At 45.4% G+C, this 22,178-nt stretch overlaps 1 protein-coding gene across 3 annotated transcripts in view; it reads right to left on the reverse strand.

The window, feature by feature from the left end:
- Positions 1 to 22,178, reverse strand: part of SEC24C (SEC24 homolog C, COPII coat complex component) — a 1,750,167-nt gene that overhangs the window by 915,915 nt on the left and 812,074 nt on the right. For all 3 annotated transcript variants that reach the window (XM_069610689.1, XM_069610688.1, XM_069610687.1), the window contains one exon: positions 5,812 to 5,927. In XM_069610689.1, the coding sequence (XP_069466790.1) occupies positions 5,812 to 5,927 (116 nt within the window). The remainder of the gene's footprint in view (positions 1 to 5,811; positions 5,928 to 22,178) is intronic.

The raw sequence follows: 22,178 nt of genomic DNA on the forward strand, positions 1-22,178 counted from the left end.
TGCACTAAACATAGGGGATTTTTGGCATGAATACTTTCTTTTAGAATGAGAACTTAATCAACATCTTTGCTATACCAATATTTGAAATTACACTTGTTTACAGATTCTGTTCTGGGGATCTTACCCCTTTACTACTACAGTGACAATAGTCTTGTGGATTTGTCTCGTACTACTATGGATAAGCATTAACACCACGTACATAACTAGTTAATACGCTGACCTTGTGCCTATATTGGCTCTAATATTATTGATTTCACTAATCACTATACTTTTCTGGTTTTCTCTCCTTTGTGTTGTCTCCCCATTAGTTTATTTCATTGGTTTATTTTTGCAACATTGTTCATTTTTTGATATGTCTTTCTATACCCTTGTATCCTCCCCTTTAACCAACCCCTGTTTTTCTGTCTTTTCATTAATACTTTGATGTGATAATCTGTACTGTGTAACTTCATCATTGCATTTATGCCGATATCATGCCTCTCTACAAACTTTACTTGATGTAATTATGGCAAACATTATCACATGCATAGGATGATTGGTTGTGTAATACTATGTAGCCCAGATTTGAAAAAGGCTTAGCATAGCCGAAACATGTTATCGTTTATGGGCTTTTTTCGCTTTTGAATGTGTGACAATGCAACACAATTAAACAAGCATATATCTGATGGCGCTGAGTCCTGGAATCACTTTTGCTTTACACTGTTTGTGGTGACAGTTAGGCTTTACTACCGTCTGGATACAGTGACCTACGACATGCGTGTTTTTTCTACATGACCCTATATTCATGGCATTCTCTTTGAAATAGATTATCGATTTTTTACTCCTGGGATTGTGAGGCGTCGCCCCCCAGAGCAAAGTATATCAAAGCCATTGGTTTCAGTTCTGTGTCCTTTAGCTCTCTCTCCCTGGCATGGAATATACAGACACCCGCTCAGTCTTGGCCTGTATGGCAGCATGGTCCCTCTTGTACCTTTTGTTACCTCACCCTAGCTTGGGTTGTGCAGCCTCTAGTCCCACCTCGTGCTGCATGGCGGCTGGATTCATCTTCACCTTTCTCCTTTCATTCGCTCACCCCGACCTGGGGCCTCCCGGGACCAGCCTTCTGTCCTGCTGACTCCTTGAGCGAACCACCTACCTGTCTCACGTTGGGGACGTTCCTCGGGGGAGGCGGCAGCACGGTTTCTTGTCCTCCACATCCTTGCGCATGCTTCGGTTCTATGCGCATGCATCTGCGGGTGCGGTCAACCACCTCTCCTGCGTTTGCATCACTTCTAGATATGGCAGGGCTGAGCATCTGTGCGGATATCTTCTGGACTCAGCTTTGAAGGCGGGCGGGCCCTTCTCTACGTATTGGTTCCGCAGGCTGGTAAGCAGCAGGTCAGCTTGTTCTTTCCTTCTTCGTGTCAGTGTTTTGCAGCTTTTACATCAGTCTCTGAAAAGAGATAAAGTAATCCATTGGTTTTGCGATGGCAACAGCACCAGGTCAGGAACCAAGCCAGGCGAACATTCTTAAAGTGATTTAGTGAAGCGCCATAAATAACCAATGAAGACATTGGCTTCCTAGGATAGGGGAGGATGACAGCGGGAAGGGACTGTTCTCAAAGTGGGGCACAGGGTGCTTACCCCCATTGGGATCCCCATTGGGATTCCACTTAACCTGTCCCTGAGGATGTGTATGCTATTCAGGCCCACCTCCCCAGTCCCAAAGGGGATGGCTCCCCCATGGGAAGAGGGGATGAATTCTCTGGATGCCATCAGCAAAATATTTGCTTGAGAGCAAATGAAAATCCATTTATAGATAAGGAGATGAAGTACACATTGTACACCACAGTGACTTGTACTGAAGTCTAATGCTCCTTAATGGGGACTACTATATTCCTGCCCATACCTAAAACTGAGCACTCCTTGGAAATCATGAAGCAAATTTAATTCAATGGGCGCTATACAACATGACTGCAACAATTTTCCTCCCTTTTGATTGTACGCACACCGTTGGGTAAGATTTTCACAGAACTGGTAAATCTTCCTGACCTGGGTCAACCCCAGAACTTTTTTGCTTTACTAGTGGGATATGTTTCCTTAACACCTCTGAGTGGAAACCTTTTTCCACACCCACAGAATCTTTTACTCTTCTTATGGGTGTAATTTTTTTAACTCTCCATAGTGTCCTTTTAAATGTATCCTCTTTAACAACTTATTGCCAATAAGTGCCTGTTGCTGGCTTGCCCAAGGGGCTCCCCTTTTAAATTTATTTTGCTAAACTTGAGAGAACTACAGTTCCCAAGGACAGAAAGGATCTTTGGATCCCTTTTACATTTTATTCTGTGAAGGCAGCACACCCCACTTTATGTGGAGTGCTAAGGAAATACAATATAGCCCCTTTCACATTAAAACTGTAACAATTCTGTTACAGGGACACGCTTACCTTCAATGGCTGGTGGAAGTGAAATTGTGTATTAATTTGGTGCACCTTTACTGCGGGCTGTGTTCACAGCTGCAGTAAAGGCACCAAAGGGTGCTCATTTCACCAAAATGAGCCTGTGTTCTTTTTTTCACCATTTTAGCATTTGTCCTTTCTTCTTCCTTCTCCCGAAACCCAGGGTGGAAAATTCCTTTGCATGATTTTTATCTTCGGCAGTAGTCTCCTGGATTCCCCTCTCAGGCTCCAGTCTGTCTGTGAAGACAGGAAGCGAGGGAGGAGTCCAAAACGCCGCAGCCCTTTGTCTTCCTCCTCGCCTGAATGGGGACAAATCCCAGTGCGGGGCTGGCTGTCCTGATTGGACAACCAGACCGTCCCTTCTTGTAAAATGCAGGGAGAGAATGCAGAAGTTGTGTTGTAATTCTGGATAAATACTGTGAACCTGGAAACTGAAGACAAGTCGACCATTGGAACTGAAACTGAATAGGATGAAGGAAAAACGGCGGAGACGATTTCTTGCGACCAGAGAACCTGCTGTGTAACATGAGCCTGCTGTAGCCCGCCCTTCCAATCGACCTGGGGACTCTGAAAATGATGACCCTGACCCAGATCCTGGTGAGACCCACTAGACTCAAGAAGACCTGTATTTGGAGCCATCCACATGTTAGGCAAGATTGTATGCAGTACCCATATGGTGCACTACAACAACCCTGACCTCCTGGCAGTAGCAACCCAACCTTTGGTATAGACAATACACAGGTTGGTAGTGTGGACAAGTAGCCAGGCTCATCTCAAGAGGGGTCAATGTGAGCTGTAGGGGAGTTACACAGAGGCTTGCAGTGACAAGTATCCAAGCAAACACTTGCACACAGGGTTTCTTGATAAAACAATTATTCATTTATTTACCAGTCTATTAATATAAGCCTTCTTCAGAAGGGAGCACTGTAAAACACCACACAAATATAATCCAAAATTACACAATCTCTTAGTTCAGAATAAGTAAATACCCATTTGGGATGGCATACAGCAGGGACCTACACCCACAGGTGACTTCAATTGTTAGGGTGCTGTTGACTTTAATGTATTACTGTTGGCATTCAGAATTAGGTAAGAGCAAGTAAAAAGGAAAAGATTATTAAAGCAAACAAGTTACCACAAATATTTCTTAAGCAGGCAAATACTTTCACATCCCTCAATCAGAGTCATTCAGTTAAAACAGGCTAAGCCAAAGTCAATAGGCAAGAGTCTAGATAGGCTGAAGCACTTCTTTGAAGGTAAGTAGAAAAGTCTTTGCACAATGTTTCATAAGTCTGAAGAAAAAGATGAATCAATGTAGGGCCACAAGCGGTTAGACTTGTGGGTGGTAGAGGATGCAAGCAACTCTACAGCAAGAAGTTCTTAGACTTTGTACAGTACCTTTAAAATGAAGAAAAGATGCAGGAGATGACTTGTTCCTGTGCAGCTCTGCAGATCTCTGTTCCTGGGCCTCAGTCGTGGACACAAGAGGGAGGACGTCGGGGGACTCCTGCACGGTACTGGGACGATCAAAACTTGTAACCGCAAACTTCACTTTCAGTGGCTGTTCATTGTTTCAGCTGCTTGCGCCTACCGCATATAGCAACACTGTGGTTCCTGGCTGTCGAGATGGACTTTCCTTGCTTTTGGGGTCCCGCACTCTGTTGAGGGGGCTCAGGCTCGGTGAGTACTGCTTCCTGGGAGTCCGGAGGATCTTCCCGGAGCTCTTGGCCAACTTAAAAACAATGCACAAACTGGTGTTCATCTCCCTGGCTCTAAGTTTTCCAGCAGCAACTCTGTGGAAATTCAACCAGCTCCGAGATGGATGTCCAGATGGCTTACTTTGGAGTTGGTTGATCTCACCAACTCAAGGGGAGAAGTCGTCCTTGCAGGGGCTTCTCTGTATTTGCGAACTTATTGTTTCGGCACTGCAGCAGGGCTTCACCGGGCAACCCAATGGTCCAGGAGTTGCAGCAGGCGTCCTCTTCAAGTTCTTCTTCGGTTCTTTTGTCCATTGGTCGCCTCTGCCTTCCAAGCCAAAAGCTTTGCCTTTTATTCAGTTCTCTCCTATTCATTCGAGCCTAGCTGTCAATCACACAGCAGGGTGGCTGTCCTTGCAGGACAGTCAGCCAGCCAATCATCAAAGAGTGCATTTAGGTATCCTAGAAGACTAAGCACAGGGAGTTTCGGGCACCTCTCTCACTTCCTGCCTACCCTAGACACCCTGGAGCCAGAGGCAGGCTTTACTCATGAATCCTGCCAAAGGCAAAACGAACAAAGGGACCAAACCTGGTTTGGTGCGCAGAGTAAATCTCAAGAAGGACCTTTCCACAAAGAAATGGAGAAAAAAGAAGACCTGGCCATTTTGACAAAAATGGCACCCATGGGTGCTTTACCGTGGCTGTGAACGCAGTCTGCGGTAAAATCCCATAATGGTAGTAAAAAGTAAACCACTGCCAACAGCCATTCTTCGAGGAAAGGGTAACATTAAAATGTTACATGAGAAGCTAGACAAAGGGGATACTAGGTAACCCCTCCAGCACCCTATTGTAAGATAGCGTGTGCTGGGTCCAGAAAGTTACAAATGTAAGTTAAGTCAATTTCACTTCACTGCTCTTGGAAACTGTAGTTTATCCAAGATAAGGAATTTAAACCTTTGGGAAATATGAAAGACTTCCCTGTGCCACTGCACTGAAGGTGCTGTGTGCCGCAGTGTAAAAAGATGATGCCTATGGAGTTTGTCATACTCCACAACCAAAAGAAACAGAGTCCAGATCACAGAAAAATACATGAGAGAGTGGGAAAAAGGGTCTCGCTCTCTCCAGGTTAAACATTAAAAGTCCTCAAATCCAGCAAAGGTGCTGGGGGTCTCTAATGTAGGGAGGAATTAGCACATTTCTGAGAATTCTCCCTAACAATCTCCTTAACAGGGACTACCAGGGCAGCACATAAAGAGCTACACTGGTAAAGGGGAGCTTAAAAATAACCTCATTTACACAAAAAAAGTCAGGAAAAATACTGGTTGCCTCTAAAAATAAAGGCAAGCTTCAAAAAGTGGAAATCCTCACTTGTAGGGCCACCTGCCAACACAGACATACTAAAGAAAACATTGCAGGATAACAAGGGTTACAGCTGCAATAACACCTCTGAATTATGTATCCCGATGCTTCCGAACCAGAAAATTTAAATCCCAAATGGCAAGGCCATTAAACACTGTTGTTGGTACCAGCATAGGAGAATCACAAGAACCCCTATGAGCATGATTGGTTAATACCTCCATTTATCTTTGCTGTTAAAGAACAAATGAATTGCCTAGATCACCACTTAATAGTGCAGAATTCAAGGATAAAATACATATCATAAAACAATGATCATACCTTACAGTAATCAACAGTTGCCAAGAATTCGTAAGATCCTGCTGAGAGTTCAGGTCTCTCATAGTAATCGACACGCTTGCCTGTGTGATCCAAATGCTGGAAATATTGCGGAGGAACTAAGAGAACAAAAAAATTAAATGAAAACCCCACCATTCTCTAGCTTTGAACTCTCTAATAACACAAAACAAAAAGACAGATTGAAAACACATTATCAAAGGAAGGAGGAAACAAAATGTATTTGAGGACAAGAAATTGCGATTTATAAGATTGGACACACATACACACCCCCTCCACCCTTGAAGGTTTAGTTGAAGTAGGGAAATTATCCCAACCATGGCTAGGTAGAAAAAGAAACTAAGATGGTGCATGAAAACCGTGCAGCCATATAAGCAAAACCCCTATGGACAAGAAATGCACAATATACTGACAAAAAAAGTCTCAAAAACCTGTGCAGGTGTTTCAAGATAATGCACGCGATGATGGCATAGGGAGGGGTGGGAGGGCGCAGAGGGGGTATTGGTCAAGTAAGTAACTACTGAAACTATTACTGCAGAATTGGAAAATCAGGATGTGATGTTGCAAGTGCTGAACTGTGCCTCTGGCATGAGGTGCCTGTGTGTTTTGCTTTTTCATTACTTGATTTACTAGCATTTTCCATGAGGTGTCTGCATCAAAGGGCATATCTGGGATGAAAATCAGCAGTGTGAGCGGGTGGTTAGTTGAAGGGAGCCACGCGTTGGGGAAATGGTGGATGTTTGTGCACTAGTTCGCTGTGAAATAAATAAAAGGGAGGGTGGAGGACATAATGGAGGAGTATGTTGTCCTAATTGTAATACTTCATTTTTGGTTAGGATAGTTAAGATAGTTCCTATATAATGCAAATTCAGACATGTTGGTGTGGTCTTGCATGCTTTATTTTTTTTAACAGAATTTGCTTCAAAGGAGGTGCATCATTTTAAGATGGATTTCTAGAATCGGAGACCAAAAGAAGATATTGCTCTTGGTGAGATTGTCGGCAAACACCTGTGTTTTGCCCCAATATTTATTAATACATAAAAATGATCTTGACAATTACATTTGTAGGATAGGACACACATTAATAAAACAGACTTTGTACGTGAGGCATCAACTTTTTTTGTGATCCAGTTCAATTAGCTAAATTTAAAATAAAGAAAAACCATGTATTGCCCCTTATGGAAAGAAAGGGTATGCTGAACTAATAACGTGTGTTACAGAAAAAACAGTACTCAATTGATAGTGTAAACAGTATCCCAATATCCTCTTTTAGTCTGGGCATCTTGATGAATGTGTGTGGTTCTTAGTCACCCTGATCCTTTGATTATATAGTTCTTAGTCCGCAGAGCCAGGAACCCTTATTATTCTTTTTAGAATCTGGCCTGGTGGACAGATTTTAGGAGGCCACCTCAATTATGGTAAACAGGAAGCTCAGAGTTTGGCCAAAACCCAATCAAGGTAGCAATGGAGCCCAGTCATGATTTAGTCTCAGGAGTGTAAGTTGGATCAGGGGCCCTGAACGAGTCCACACAGAAAACCACACAAAAATAAAATTCAATTTAGACTGTCAGTCACAAAAATACAGGTATTTATTTTGGACCATCATACAGTACTCATATAATACGCTTATAATAGTCTTATAATTTGTATACAAATATATACAATCACCATTAGGTTAACTTATTAGGAAATCATATCTGTTTAGATACACATGCTATGCATAGGCCGACATCTAGTGGTACATTTTTTGTTTTTGAAACTCGAAAAGGGTCGTTGACGGGGCGTGCCAGTAATACTATCCCTAGTGTGACATCCACTGTACCCATGGTCCTTTACGCATCAAGGTCCCACAGATTTCTGACATGAGGTAGCATGAAGTGTAGTGCGAGTACAGATGTAATAAAGCAGATTAGAGTAGATAATGCCAGAAAACATCTATGCACCTTCTATTCCACAGGGGATGAAGGTTGGGCGCATGTGAATCTAAGCAGATACAAGCCTCAGATATTTCTGGTGATCTGGATACGCTTGTGTATCTGCTTAGATCACATGCAATGCATAGATTAGCGAGCAATGTCTGGAAATGTGGTGGGTTGTGAGAAGGTACAGTGGCAAATAGATGTTTTAGCACTGCTTGTCCCACCTGTGAATCTGCATTAGAAAGTGTGTAAACGCAGTTATGCTGAGTAAAAGTATGTATGGAACTCCATGTAGCTGCTTTGCAAATGGCATCCACCGGGACGTTTGCAATAAAGGCCAAAGTAGCTCCTGTACCTCTGGTAGAGTGAGCTCTTGGAGTGAAAGGCAGAGCCTTGTTTGATTGGGAGTAGCAGAGCTGTATGCATTTCACTAACCATCTGGAGATGGCATTTTTTGAAACGTGATCACCTTCCCTGCCAGATTCTATGGAGACAAACATTTGCCCTGTTTTTCTTAGCAATTTTGTTTTGTTTACGTAGTAAAGAACCGCTCTCCTTACATCTAGTGTATGTAGGTTTTTCTCAGCTGAGTTCGAAAGGTTTTGAAAGAAAGCAGGTAGTTCAATGGACTGGTTAACATGGAACTCGAATATGAACTTAGGTGAAAACCTTGGGTGTGTTCCTAGTACCAATATGTCTTTGTGGGTAACAAAGAAAGGGTCCTGCACTTATGAAGGTGATGGCCACCAGAAAACCTGTCTTCTATGTTAGGTGTTAAAGGCTGGATTTGTGCATACGCTCAAAGGGAGGACCTATGAGCTTTGCAAATATAACATTGAGATCCCACCCTGGAGGTGGGTTAGAAATGGGGGGGGGGTAAAGCCTTTTTACTCCCTCCATTAACGCCTTAGCAGGGACTTTCCATCAGGCTACCTTGTTTTGTGAAGTGGTGTACACGGATAGAGCCGCTAGGTGAACTTTGATGGAGTTGAATACTAGGCCAGAGTCTATTAAGTGGAGCATGTAATGAAGACTGTGTGATGGGGTACATTCGATAGGGTTTACATCTTTTGACTGGCACCATATTAAAAATCTTTTCCATTGGTTAACAGTGTCTGGTGTTAGGTTTACATGCCTCTGAGGATTTCCATACACCTCTGAGGTAGTTTTAAATGAACAAACTGTTCAGGAGCCAAGTTCATAGATTGAGGATGTGGGTGAAATGTTGTTCCCCTGTGTTGGGTGAGCATGTAGACGGGGCACGGGAGCTTGATTGGATCACACATCGCCAGTTGGCACACATGCGGAAACCAAGTTTGTCTCGCACACACAGGAGCCACAAGGATTCAAGTTACTTGTTCCTGGTGCGTCCTGTGCACTATCCTGCTCAAGAGCGGTGTTAAGGGGAAAAGCGTAAGCAGATTTCCCTGACCAGCTCATCCACAGTGCATTCCCCTTGGATCTGGGTTGGAGAAACCTGGATGCGAAGTCTGGCCATTGTGTGTTTAGGCTTATGGGGGACAAGTCCAAAGGAGGATAGTGCCAGAGGGAAAAGGTGTTTGAAATTTCTCTGCTGAGCTGCCACTCGTGCTCTTCGGGTAGGGGATCTCGGCTTAGTAAGTCTGCTAGAGAACCGAGTTCCCCTGGAACGTTTTGAGACACTAGTAACATGTTCTGCTTGAGTGCACACTTCCAATTGTTTTGGGCTAGCCTGGACAGACTTGGAGAGTGTGCCTCCCTGCTTCTTTATGTATGTGAGAAATTGTACTGTTTGACCTGTTAGATGCACTTGAAAGGTTTGTAGGGCCTTGAGCACTGCTAGCAGCTTCAAAACGTTTGTGTGATTCTGGACTGATCTGTGTCCACAGGCCATGCGCTGTGTGGTGAAGGTAATTGGCTCCCCATTCAGAGAGTAATGTGCCTGTTCTAACAATCGCTTGCACTGCAGGGTTGTGAAATGGTTTTCCCTTTAGCAGATTTTCCTTTGTCCACCAGCGTAGTGCTTAAACTAGGCTTAGCGAAACAACCACTAGATCATCCCACTGACCGCTTGCCTGAGACCATCGTTTTGCTAACCACTCTTGCATTGGGGCACAGGCGCGACCGTGCGTGGAGCATCAGTTAAATGCATGAAGCCATCATCCTGAGCAAGCGCATTGCTTTGCGTATGGTTATTTGGCGACCGGCTAGATACTGAGGTATTTGCAGCAGTATGTTTTGTACTCTTTCGTTTGAGGGGAAGACTAGCCCCTCTTCCATCGCTGTGATGGCTCCTAAGAACGTTTGGTTTTGCTTGGAACAAGAAAGTACCCACTTGTCTGAGATGATCCCCTCCCATGCGTGGGTAAAAAGAGAAATGCAACCTCCTGCTGGAGAGCCATGGGAGGGCACCTGTAGCGGGTGGTGATTGCTTTGGTGGGGTGGAACGTCCTCTGAAGGAGGATGTTCCTCTACTTCTGGACCTTCAGTGGCCCCTTTGAAAATGTTGGGAGGACTGCCCCTGCGAGGAACCCCAGGATGAATTCTGCCCGCCTTGGTTGTAGTGGACGTATCGCTGGGAGTTTTGTCCTCTAAAATGGCATGTATTAAAACCGCCTCTCTGCACAAAGAGTTGGATTGTGAGTTGTCCCAGGGATTTGAGGGTGTCATATTCCTCCTTAGCACTCTTCAGTGCATCCTAGACCGCTTTACCAAATAAGCCATTAGGTTCAATAGGCATATTCAAAAGGGTGGCTTGGGTTTCCAGCTTGAAACCTGATTGACGTAGCCATGAATAGCGCTTGATGAGGGTACCCTCAGCCATAATCCAGATTGTTTTTTAGGATGCAGCTTGCCACCCGTTTGCCTTCAGCTATGGTTTGTAAAAGCTCGGTCTTCAGGGGCTCTGGTGTCAGGTCTATCTGTTGTGAGATCTCGTCCCACTTGTGGCAATTATAACTCACCAGAAGCTTAGTGTTGTTGGCTATCCTCAATAATTGGTAGGTAGCCGAGGAAGCTACTTTCCTGCATAGGGTGTCAATCTTTTTGCTCTCCTTATCCGGAGGGGCTTCGGCAGAGGTTAAATGTGTGCCTACTCTCTTCCTTGTGGTGGTCACTACTGAAGAGTCGGGTCTTAACAGTCCCCGGATGTACAAAGGGTCTGATGGGGCTGGTCTAAACACTTTCTCAATGCGAGGGTTGACAGCCCTTGTCAGATTGGGGGTAAGTAGAGAAGGCTGAATGCGCCTTTGGGCAGATTGGAGCAGTCGAAGGAGCTGTGCTGCAGATCTCTTATCCCAGAGGATGTCCTCAATGAAGTCTTTATCGACTTGTGCCTCCTTGCTATAGATTTTAAAGTGTTCTGCAGCTTTTAAAACAAAATTATACTACAGCTGGTTGTCCACCAGGTAATCAGCCACTGCTTGGTCAATGTGCTCTGGGGATTGGATTATGCATACATCATCGTCGTAATAGTATTGATCTGTATCCTCTATGTCCCCTTGGTCTGCTAAAGAACTAGGGTCTTGGGAACCCTGTGTCTGTCATGATGCCTGCCCCCGGAAGACCAGACCAGGCCCAGCAGCCCCGGAAACAGGCATCATGCCACTTGGAGCATGCCCAAAAGCCCCAGTTAGGGGCTGTTTGGGTGCAGTCCTGGCGCCTATAGCGCCAGGCTCATAAAGATAAAGTCAGTCCTGGCGCCATGGGCGCCAGGCTCATTATTGATAACTTACCTGAAGCAGACCATGCTGCATACTCACCTGAGACAGACCATGCTGCATGAAGACTCAAGCCAAATGAGGCTTAGGAGGGACTATTTTACTGAAGGGACTATTTTGTTACTTGGGTGGGGCTGTGGAAGAATACTTACCTGGAACTTCTTCCAAGGCTATTTAAACCACGCCCGGACAGCCACACGTGCTTCGCGTTATTCTGCTTGCTGCAGTGTAACGCTCACCGTGTTTCAGCAGCTCCAGTCTTCAGCCACGCCCGCTTCAGTCCTGGGACTCCTGAAACAAGAAGAAAAGAAGGATAAAGGTTAGAACAGGAGTTTTAACTTTAATCCTTACCTGAATCCTGATCCATCTCGCCACGGAGCTGAAAGACAGAAGTCTTTGAAGCATCGCTTCGCATTCCTACGGCGCCGCGCTGAACTCACCTGCTTGGCGGTACTTCAGCATTCCATCACGCTCTCTCCATCTCGCGGCCGCCCTCCGACACCTAAGGAGACAAAGACAGCAAGGTGAGCAAGGGGAGAAGGCAAAGACAATACAAGTTACCCCCCACAAAACTTACCTGATTTACCACGGGGGTCTCACCTCATCTCGGGTCAGCGCAGTCAACTCTGCTTCATCGCCGTACCCCGGCCACTAAGGGGAAAACCACAATAGACTTACCTGAATCTTACCAATTGCCATTTGGAAATCTTCGAGTGGATTAACCGGCAACCTGCAAGGAATCAGACAGAGTGAACATCAGACATTTGAACTCTTATGAATAATTGGACTTTAGAGTCAATACTGGAACTCACCAATTCCTTTACGCCAGTGAAGTAACTGGCCATCAACGCGCCCCTGCGGTCGACGCAGGATGGAGAGCTCATCCTTCCAAACCATCAGGTGAGACTAAGGAGGGGACATCAAGAGTGATCTGTGGGAAGACAACGGGAGTGGGGAAGGTGGGTTGACACTCAATTCCACGGGTGGTTAATTCCCCTTCTCCTTTGCAGAAGAATATTCCTGCGAGCCAGACGAACTAGGCTGAGTGGGCCAGTCCAGTCAGTCATCTCGGCGCTACACGTCACGCTGGTGGAAACAACAGCGGCCCAGTTCCGGTCGACGCCCCCGTGGGAACCAGGTGAGCGTAACAGTGTCATAATAGTATAGGTAATCAGACACATCTTGATAGGTAGATGTACCACGTTGTGTTAGGTCCAGGCGGGCTCTTTTGGCATCTGGCTGCTTGTTGGCTGCTTCTCCTTGATGAGGCCCCTGGAGGTTGGTAAGTTGATCTGGGTGTTGAGCCCCAAAAATGAATTAAAATAAACAAAAATAGACATTCTACTCATAGCTCTTATCAAACTGTTCAGGGATCCATTGGGAGGAGCTTGGTAACACAGTGGGAGCAGGTGCCGGCAAAGGCTCTGGAGCATTGGGCTGTTTGTGGTTCACTGCACCTGAGAGGGTGTCCCTAGGGGCAGAGTATTTCTTATCCTTTGAAACCTGTGATTTTGAGTAAAGTGGCGTCAACGTCTTTGCTTTGAGGAGAGCGTCTGAAACGTGTTTCTGAATGAGTTCCCTAATTTTTTTATTTTTAGCAGGGGCCGTCAACGCAGGTTTGCCGGAAGCTCGTGACTTTCCTGGTTTGCTTCTGATGTCAGAAACAGACTTAGCTTTCTGTTTCAGGGCCTGTCATGTGGAAAACGCGATGACCCAGAGGACAAACATTTTTCAGAGCTTCCCTTCAACACCACGTGTGGCTTATCGGTCGATGACGCAGTCGACTGTTTGCCATGGGGGATGTGTTTAGTGTGGCGTGCAGTGAGAGTGCCTGCGCCGATGGGTGTCTCCGTAGCATAACTGCCGGCCGGCCTGTTTGAGTCGGGGGATCGTATGTGGGAATCCATTGGGTCCCAATCGCCCTCAGTATCACTTAGGATGCTGCCATTGCCGGAGGCTCCCTCGACATCCATGGTCAGACTTCGCCTGCATGGCGGGCCCAGCATTCAGTCTTACGGTCCTTTAAAATGTTTGGCCGAAACAGCCTGCAGGACTGGCACCGTTTTAGAATGATCCCTAGGGAAGCAAAGGTTGCCCACTCTGTGGGAATCCTTCCGAGGAAACTTACTGTTCTAGGAAGGACAGAATTTAAATGGTGTATTTTCCATACTATGGAAAGATGGCAGCCTGGTGGAATAAAAGGAAGTATAGGGGAATAGGCATTATCTAAGGGAGATGAATTACGACCGCTCCCCACAATCCCTACTGTACAGGGCTGAGGCCCGTTGGGGTCTAGGGAGGCTGCAGCAAAGTTTGTCGAGACGGCAGTCGTAGTCGCCGACAAATAGTCTTGTCCTCGAAAGCCGCCGCCGGAGATCTTGCGGTATAGGTTTGTCAAATGGACAGAAAGAAAGTCTAACTTTAAACATTGTATAAGTAATGGTGTTAGCAAGAAGAAGTAACTCTGCAACTAGTGTCCGACTTTGATGGTGGGAAAAAACAATCTGGAGGGACCCCGATGCGTGAAGGACCATGGGCACAGTGGACGTCACACTAGGATAATATTACTGGCACGCCCTGTCGACGTCCCTTTTCGGAGTTTCGAAAACAAAAAATGTAATACTCTGCGGCTACCACTAGATGTCGGCCTATGCATAGCATGTGTTCTAAGCAGATCCATAAGACTCAGAAATATATATTACATGCATTACTTACCATAATAGCATTTCTGATTATTGTATCTGATTAGATTCACATGCTGTACATATAATCTGACATCTAGTGGTAATCTGCATCTTGTCTTTCGAGGATCGAAAGCAGACGTCGACATGGGCATGCTTGTAACACTATCCATGACGTGCAGTGTACCCAAAATCCCTCACGTGTCGAGGTCCATCTGGTTGTGTATTTTCTGCCGCGAGGGAGCCTTATGACTAACATGAGTGAGTACAGATAGAAAGTAGTTAGATGTCCTATGTTCCTTCTACTCCGAGCAGGGAGGAAGGGTGGGCGCATTTGAATCTAAGCAGATATTATCATCAGAGATGCTATTACATAAATAATGCATGTCTTCTGATGGAACAAGGTACTTACCTGTAACTGTTGTTCTCCAGTATGGGTCTGGCATGGATTCACATGCTCATGAATATTCCCCGTCGTCAGGCTGGGAATCCTCGGTAAAGAAAAAAATCAGTTTAATTTCTGAACCGTCTTTCTCCTAACAACTAATCACTGAGCATACTGCCCCCAGCAAATGACTGCCCGCTACCTAAACCCCTCTCTGGCAGCCATCTTCAGATTTGGTAGCACGTCAAGCGGCAGTAGGACCAAGAGAAGAGCCTAAGAGGGGTAGGCGGGAGGGTTCACCTGTGAATCCATGCCAGACCAATGCTGGAGAACAACAGTTACAGGTAAGTAACTTGTTCCTTCCCCAGCATGGGGTCTGGCATGGATTCACATGCTCATGAATGAAGAATACATAGCAGTACACACATGCACAACCACAGGAGGTGGCAGGGCTCAACATAAGCATCTCTTACCTCCTCACCAGGCTCACAGGAACAGGTTGCGCAGCAATGCATGGCCGACTCTGGACGTCTCCCTGGAATCCCTGTCGACACAGTAGAACTTTGTGAAGATTTGAGTCGATCTCCATGCAACAGCCCTGCAGATGTCCAGCAGGGGCACACCAGACAGGAACGCTGTTGTAGCACCGATCGCCCTGGTGGAATGGGCGCTCGGATGGGCAGGCAGCGATCGGTTTGCCAAACGGTGAGAGTGGGTGATACAGGCGGAGAGCCACCTGGAAATGGAGGCCTTGGACAAGGCCTTCCCATGGTTAACAGGACCAAAGTTCACAAAGAGCTGAGAAGTTTTGCGGAAATTCTTCGTGCAGGCCACATAAAACTTCAGCGCTCTAGCCACATCCAGCGAGTGCAAAGTCCTTTCAGCCGGCGACAAAGGCGTCAGAAAAAACACAGGCAACACCAAGGGCTTGTTTAGATGGAAGTCCAATGGCACCTTGGGCATGAAGGAGGAGTGCGTCCGCAGCACCACCCTCGTCTTGTGGAAAGTCAAGTAAGGTGGCTTACAGGAGAGGGCCTGGATCTCCCCCACCCGTCGTGCAGAGGTGATGGCCACGAGAAAGGCTGTTTTCCACGACAAAAACTTGAACAGTGCAGAATGCATAGGTTCGAATGGTGGCCCCATGAGCCTAGTAAGCACCACATTGAGCTCCCACATCGGGGCCGGAGCCTTCACCGGCGGGAACGAGCTGAATAGTCTCTTGACAAATTCCTTGACCAACTGGTTCGACCAAAAGGAGGGTCGTCCTAGGGATCTGGTGTAGCAGGACATAGCCGTAAGATTAACCTTGGAGGCATGAGCCAGCCCCGATTTGGCCAACGACAGCAAATATGGAAGCACCTGAGGGGATGTGGCCCTCAAAGGGTCAATCTTCTGAGGACAGCACCAAATAGCAAATCTCTTCCACTTGGGTCTGTAGCATTTCAACGTAGACAATGCTCTAGCTTTGGCGAGAACTTCCTTGCAGTCCACCAGGAGTTCGTAGCCACCGAATTCTAGCACTGCAGGAGCCAGGCCTTCAGGTTCAGAGACCCTGGATCGTGGTGAAGAATGGCGCCTCCTTCCCTGGTGAGAAGATCCGCAACCACTTGCAGCTTGACTGGTGGGGACGCTGACATGCGGAGAAGGTCCGGGTTACCAGTTCTGCCTCGGCCAAGCCGGTGCAGCGAGGATCATCTGGCAACGTCTGAGTTGACTGATCAGAAATGCATACAGAAAGAGGCCTTCGCAGGGGAATGAGAATGCCCCCCCCATGCTCCCCTGCTGGGGAAAACTGCTGGCAAACCTACAGCACTTGGCGTTTGTCTCCGTCGCAAACAAGTCGATCTGGGTATTGCCCCATCTGAGGAAAAGGTTCTCCACTAGGTCCTGCGGTAGTTCCCACTCGTAGCAAGAGCGCAGCGCCCTGCTGAGAGAGTCTGCAACGGTGTTCTATGCTCCTGCCAGATGAAACAGAATAAGGAACATCCCCTGGGCTACGCCCAGTGCCATACGCCCTTCGCCTCTTTGGAGAGCGCTAGGGATCTGGTGCCCCCCTGTTTCCTGAAGTAAAACATTGTGGTGGTGTAGAGAAGGAACCAAGTACCCCCACCTCAACCATCGCCCATATTGCCTATATGTTGGGAGCCAGAGTGTGAAACACATGCAGTACCAGTGAAAATCCTGGAGGCAAGATTTCCATTGAGAAAGCCATACCTGCCTACGAGACAGTATGATGGCTATTTGAATGAAATCCCAGAAGAAACAGGACCAATGAATGAAAGAGCAGATCAGTGACGTCACACAAAGCCAGATTGACGTACATAGAAGAGATGCAGAGACAAGATAATGTATATATTCTATAAGGCATCAAGAAAGTATCAAAGATAAGTGACATTTTGGGCTCAAGATGAGGAAACGTATGCTACAGAAACAAAGATATCAATTCATTTTACACGTGTACAGATACAAAGAAACACAAGCAGACAAATGTATTTATTACATTTGTATAGAGCACAGCAGCCCTTGGGCATTGAGGCACTTACTTGAGGGGAGCTTAGTTACAGGGAGAGGGCACATGGGGAGAAGCAGTTGTACATTGAGCAAAAAGATTCTTGAGGCTAGCTTTATAGTGAATAGATTGCGGCATGCGCCAATGGAAACATATATAGGAGTGAGTAAAGAATGGATGTTTCTTCTACGTGTTATATCAGGGCGGCACCAGAAAAGGAAGACCTTTTTCCTAGTGTGTTGCAGTTGAAAAGCAATAAAATTACAGAAGTGAATCTCAGAAAGGCGAGGTTGGATGAGCACCAAGAAGCCAAGGCGGCTCAGGACTAGGATGAGTAGAAATTTGTTACAATCGTCTGAAAGAATGAAACTCCTGTTCAGAAGACAAGGACGAAAACAAGGAAGACGTCAAAGGTATATTAAAAAATTGTATTTTAAATGCACCAGAGCTCAAATGTGTGGTCTTCAGTCACGTGGAGGGATGAAGTTGGACAAACATGACGAACCACACCTACATAGAGAGGCAGAGCATGCCTATACTCCCCTGTATTCTCCAGAGCAACGAACATTTCCAAGGACAAGTTCAAAGCCTAAATTAACAGCAGACCACTGAGGTAATGAGAGGCTAATTGGTGGGAAGCTATGGTTATGACCAGCTCACTAGCACCTGGAAGTCCAGCGTGCATGCTGCTAACGTATGTGGAAAAGTACTGACGGGTGCAAGAGTGGCAACCAATTGTAGGGGGCCACGTAATTAAGGGCCCTATAGTTTGTGTAACCAATGGGACGTTGTGTAATTAGTGACGTTCATAGTCACCTGTTTGAGGGGAGGGCTTAGTTGTCCCACCTGTTAAGGAGCCTATCACGTTCTTAGACTAGCATGGAATGTATACTTAGATGTTCCCTTAGAACCAATCACTCTCTTCAATAGGTTTTTGTAGTTTGCCACGTAGGATGACGTTAGCAAATACATAGGTCAACGTCATCAATGACAAGTTTTTACTATAAGTATGATGTTTTTTATGAGAATCGTTGAGACTATGCTGTGAGATGTCCGTTGATCTCCCCGTTTTCTACAATTGACATTAAAACAGTCAACTTTTGCCAACTTCATGAGTCGTTTCGATTATTGATGTTTGAGTATCTTCTGCATCCCCATTCATCTCATAGTATTTCTACCTCGTTGTTAGGCAGAATTGCATGCAGTACCCTCTGGGACCACCACACACAATTAGGACTACAGGTGTAAGCAAGACCAACCTTTGGTATAAGTCTGTACCACACTGTTTGTTGGTAGCGAGCTGAGCAGCCAGGCTCATCTCAAGAGTGAATGTGAGCAGTACAAGTAGTTACACAAAGGACTTTCAATCACAGTGGTTCAAGTAGACACTTCTACTCAAGGTTTCATGGTTAAACAATTGTTAATTTATTTACACAATCATTTATAAAACATTTAATTAGAAGAAGACAACTTATTATAGACCAATGCACTTCAAAACAAAACGTTTTTCAGGTAGTTTGAGCTCCCTTGAAAAAGGGGCCAAATGGCAGTTCAGTTACTTAGCGGTGAGCAAAAAGGACAAAAGTAAGTAGAATACATTATATATATTTTCTAGGCAGTGCAAATAGTTTGAGTTCACCAGAATAGTTAAATTCAAGTCAGTAGGCCAGGTCAAAGTCAATGGGCTAGTGTTCTGGATAGGAAAGAGGAGTTCTGGTATCAAACAGTAAAGTCTTTGCAAAAGTTCTCTGAAGAAGTTTAGGCAAAAAAAGAATCATTTTTGGGGTCACAAGCTGATTAGCCCTAGAAGTTGGGAAAGATTCACAAACTTCCTCCGCGAGAGTGGCATTCTCTCAATCGGGTTGGCACAGTACCTTTTTGTGAAGAAAAATGTTGCTGAAGTCGGGGTTCGTGGCAGTTCCTGCAGATCTCGCTGTTCCTGAGCCTCAGTCGTGGGGACAAGAGGAAGGACGTCGGGGGACTCCTGCACTGTACAGGTTTGTTGAAGAAAGCAAACAAAATGAAGTCACTTCAGTTCCAGTAGCTGTAGATTCAAGAACACAAACTGGTGTCCATCTCCCTGGTTAAACCTAACCAGCCTGGAGAATGGTATCCTGGTATCTTATGAGTTGATTGGTCGCACCAACACAAAGGAACAAGCCGTCCTTGAATGAGCTTCTCCGTCGAATGAGTTTGGAAAATTTTGGATCTGCAGCAGGACTTCACCGGGCAAACCAACAGTCCAGTGGTTGCAGCAGCTGTCCTCTTCCAGCTCGTCTTCGGTTCTTTCGTTCCAGTGGTCGACTCTGCCTTCCAGTCCTGGAGACTCACCTTTTAAACAGTTTTCTCCTTTCATTCCAGCCTAGCTACCACTCACCCAGCAGGGTTGCTGTCCTTGCCGGACAGTCAGACAGCCAATCACGCCAGAGTGCATTTGGGTCTCCTAGGAGACCGAGCACAGAGTTTCGGGCACCTCCCTCACTTCCTCCCCATCCCAGACACTCAAGACACCAGAGGCGGTCATCAGTCCTGAAGCCCGCTAAACGCCCACGAACAAAGGGAACAAGCCTGGTTTGGTGCGCATAGACTAACACTAGAAGGACCTTTCCAAAAAGAAATGGCAAAAAAAGACGACCGGGACCAGTTTAAACAAAGGGGATTAAGGCGCCATCTTTAGAAACATGGCTCCCATGATTTTTAACTACCAGTGATCGCTATCGGGAAAAATCATGGTAGTTTGTTGTAAAACCACTGCCACCCGCATTTTCAATAGGAATAAGTAGCATTTGACTGCTACATGAGTGTTTAGACACAGGGGATACTATGTAACCCCTCCAGCACTCCATTGTAAGATGGTGTGTGCTGGGTCTATGAATTTGGAAAAGACTAGTAAAGTCAATTTCACTTTTTTTTAATGTTTTAATTGAAACTTCAGTACAGCGAACCTGTTAGCAAACCAACAAGTCGCCAAGCTTTTGTTACAACACATCATCATGAATGTCTTGTTACCCATTACAATTTATGAGACATCGACTGTCCTGCATATAACATTTTATCATATCATCGCATTGATGTTAATTTAAGGATTCCTTGCAAACATCCTTTCTCAGTTAAATGTAGAGAATCTAAAAAGTTCACGATTGCACAGGTCAACTTAATGTTGTGTCCGGCAACCGCATAAGACCACCAGTTTTGATTGTCTGATTCAACAGGAGTAAAATCTCCTAAGTGGCGTAGTCGTCATGAAGTTAGCGCAGGGCATCCAGTCATTAGATGTTCGATGGATTCAATTTGAAGGTTGCAGAATCGGCAAAGATTGCCGTTTGCTTCGTTAATATGTCGTAGGAATTGCATTTCCCTGGTGTTCAATGCATTCAAACGCAGCCTCAGAAATTGGTCACGATGATGTTTGCGAGGGGCAAGTTACCAAGTAGCGACATTGAGCATTGAGTTTATGTTCGCCAATTCCCGATCTCAAGAATGTAGGCTTCGTTTTCAGCAGATCATAGTTCTGGATCCAACACCATTGGTCAAATTTCTTTTTTACACACTGAGGTTGACTGAGCAGGTCAACTATATTCAAGTCAGCACTATTTAGAGTGGCTTCCAGTAACTGCTGCCAGCCTTCGAGAAGGCCCAGTCGCCCACAGCCTGGATGATGTTCAAAAAGTTGGTATGACGGAGATGTAAGAGGGTAACTGCAGTACCTGACGCCAAAATAAGCCTTCAAGCTTCTGCCAAAACAAGGCGTCAATGTTTCAGCCTGATTCAGATCCAAATGTATTAGCGGGTACGACCTTTGGAGTATAGAAAATTAGTACCGGTTCAAGTGAAAATTTTCCATATTGCTTATTTATTTTTGAAGCTTGAATGCTGAATTGAATCATACGATTTGTGAGGTCGAACTTCCAATGATGTTCATTGATAGAAGTGTTGAAGGTTATTCTAAGATATCGAATGGAATTTACCGAACTCAAAAGAGATTCCATTGATTTTCCAGGAAAAGGACTTGTATTTTCTGGTACCACCGGCCCCACTGGTCACGATCTTTGTTTTACTTGTATTTAATTCGAGATCATTCCTATTAAGATACTCATGCAGACTTGTTAATGGGCGTTGAAGACCAATCTGTGTAAGATCTATTAGGACGAGATCATCAGCATAAGCTATGCAGAGAATTTCGGTGTTGTTCATCTTTGGCGAGAAGCATCTGACAGATTGCAGGTGTTTTGGAAGGTCGGAAATAAACAATTTGAAAAGTTCGGCTGCCAGGGGACATCCCCGTTTCACCCCCTTATCGGTAAAGATTTTCCTCAATAGGTCTTCTTGGTTGTTTAAGCGAATCTGAATGGAAGTATTAGAATCCAACATCTTAATTGGTTGTAGCAAATTTTGAGGGCAATTCCAATTTGACATTTTCTGCCAGAGCTTAACACGATTGACACTGTCAAACGCTCCTCGCAGATCAATGAATGCCAGATGTAGTCTCCTTTTTGCCTTTAGAGTTTCTGATTTCAATATAGTTAAGATCAGTAAGTTAACCTCGACTCCAACTCCTTTGGTGAAGCCGGTTTGACGAACATCATAGATTCCTTCTCGCAAGGACCACTGTACAAGTCGTTGTCGTAAGAAAGAAGCAAATAACTTGCCTATCGTATCTAGCAGGGCGATAATTGTCAGGATCTGCCCGATTGCCTTTCTTGTATATAGGTACGATGATGGCTTTGCGCCAAGATTCAGGAATGGTCCTTGAGGATAGTGAGCAGAACAAGGCTTCTATGAAAGCAGACCATTGCATTTCGTTTTGTTTTAGCATCGTGTTAGATATCGTGTCCGGGCCAGCAGCGTGCGAGTTCTTCAGAGCGAGTATTGCAATTCTGATGTTGTCTCGCAGTTTTTCCAAATCCCATGGGGTCACGTTATCAGATGAGACTCGAGTGTTGAGTGTTCACAAAATGAGTCTCCCATCTGGATAAATCGATTACATTTAACACAGAGGGTAAGTGACGCAAATTTCCTGTGTTCAAAATCGCCCAAATTTCGCGTGAATTCTTTGAGAGCAACCGTTTCATCATTTGTTCTGCTTTATCTTGTTCGATGATCATTTTTGCAGATTTTAGCCAATTCCGGTAAGTTTGGCGTCATGCTCGGATTGCACTT

This window comes from Ambystoma mexicanum, chromosome 8 (genome assembly GCF_040938575.1).
Source record: "Ambystoma mexicanum isolate Mex_15411 chromosome 8, UKY_AmexF1_1, whole genome shotgun sequence".
Lineage (NCBI taxonomy): Eukaryota > Metazoa > Chordata > Amphibia > Caudata > Ambystomatidae > Ambystoma > Ambystoma mexicanum.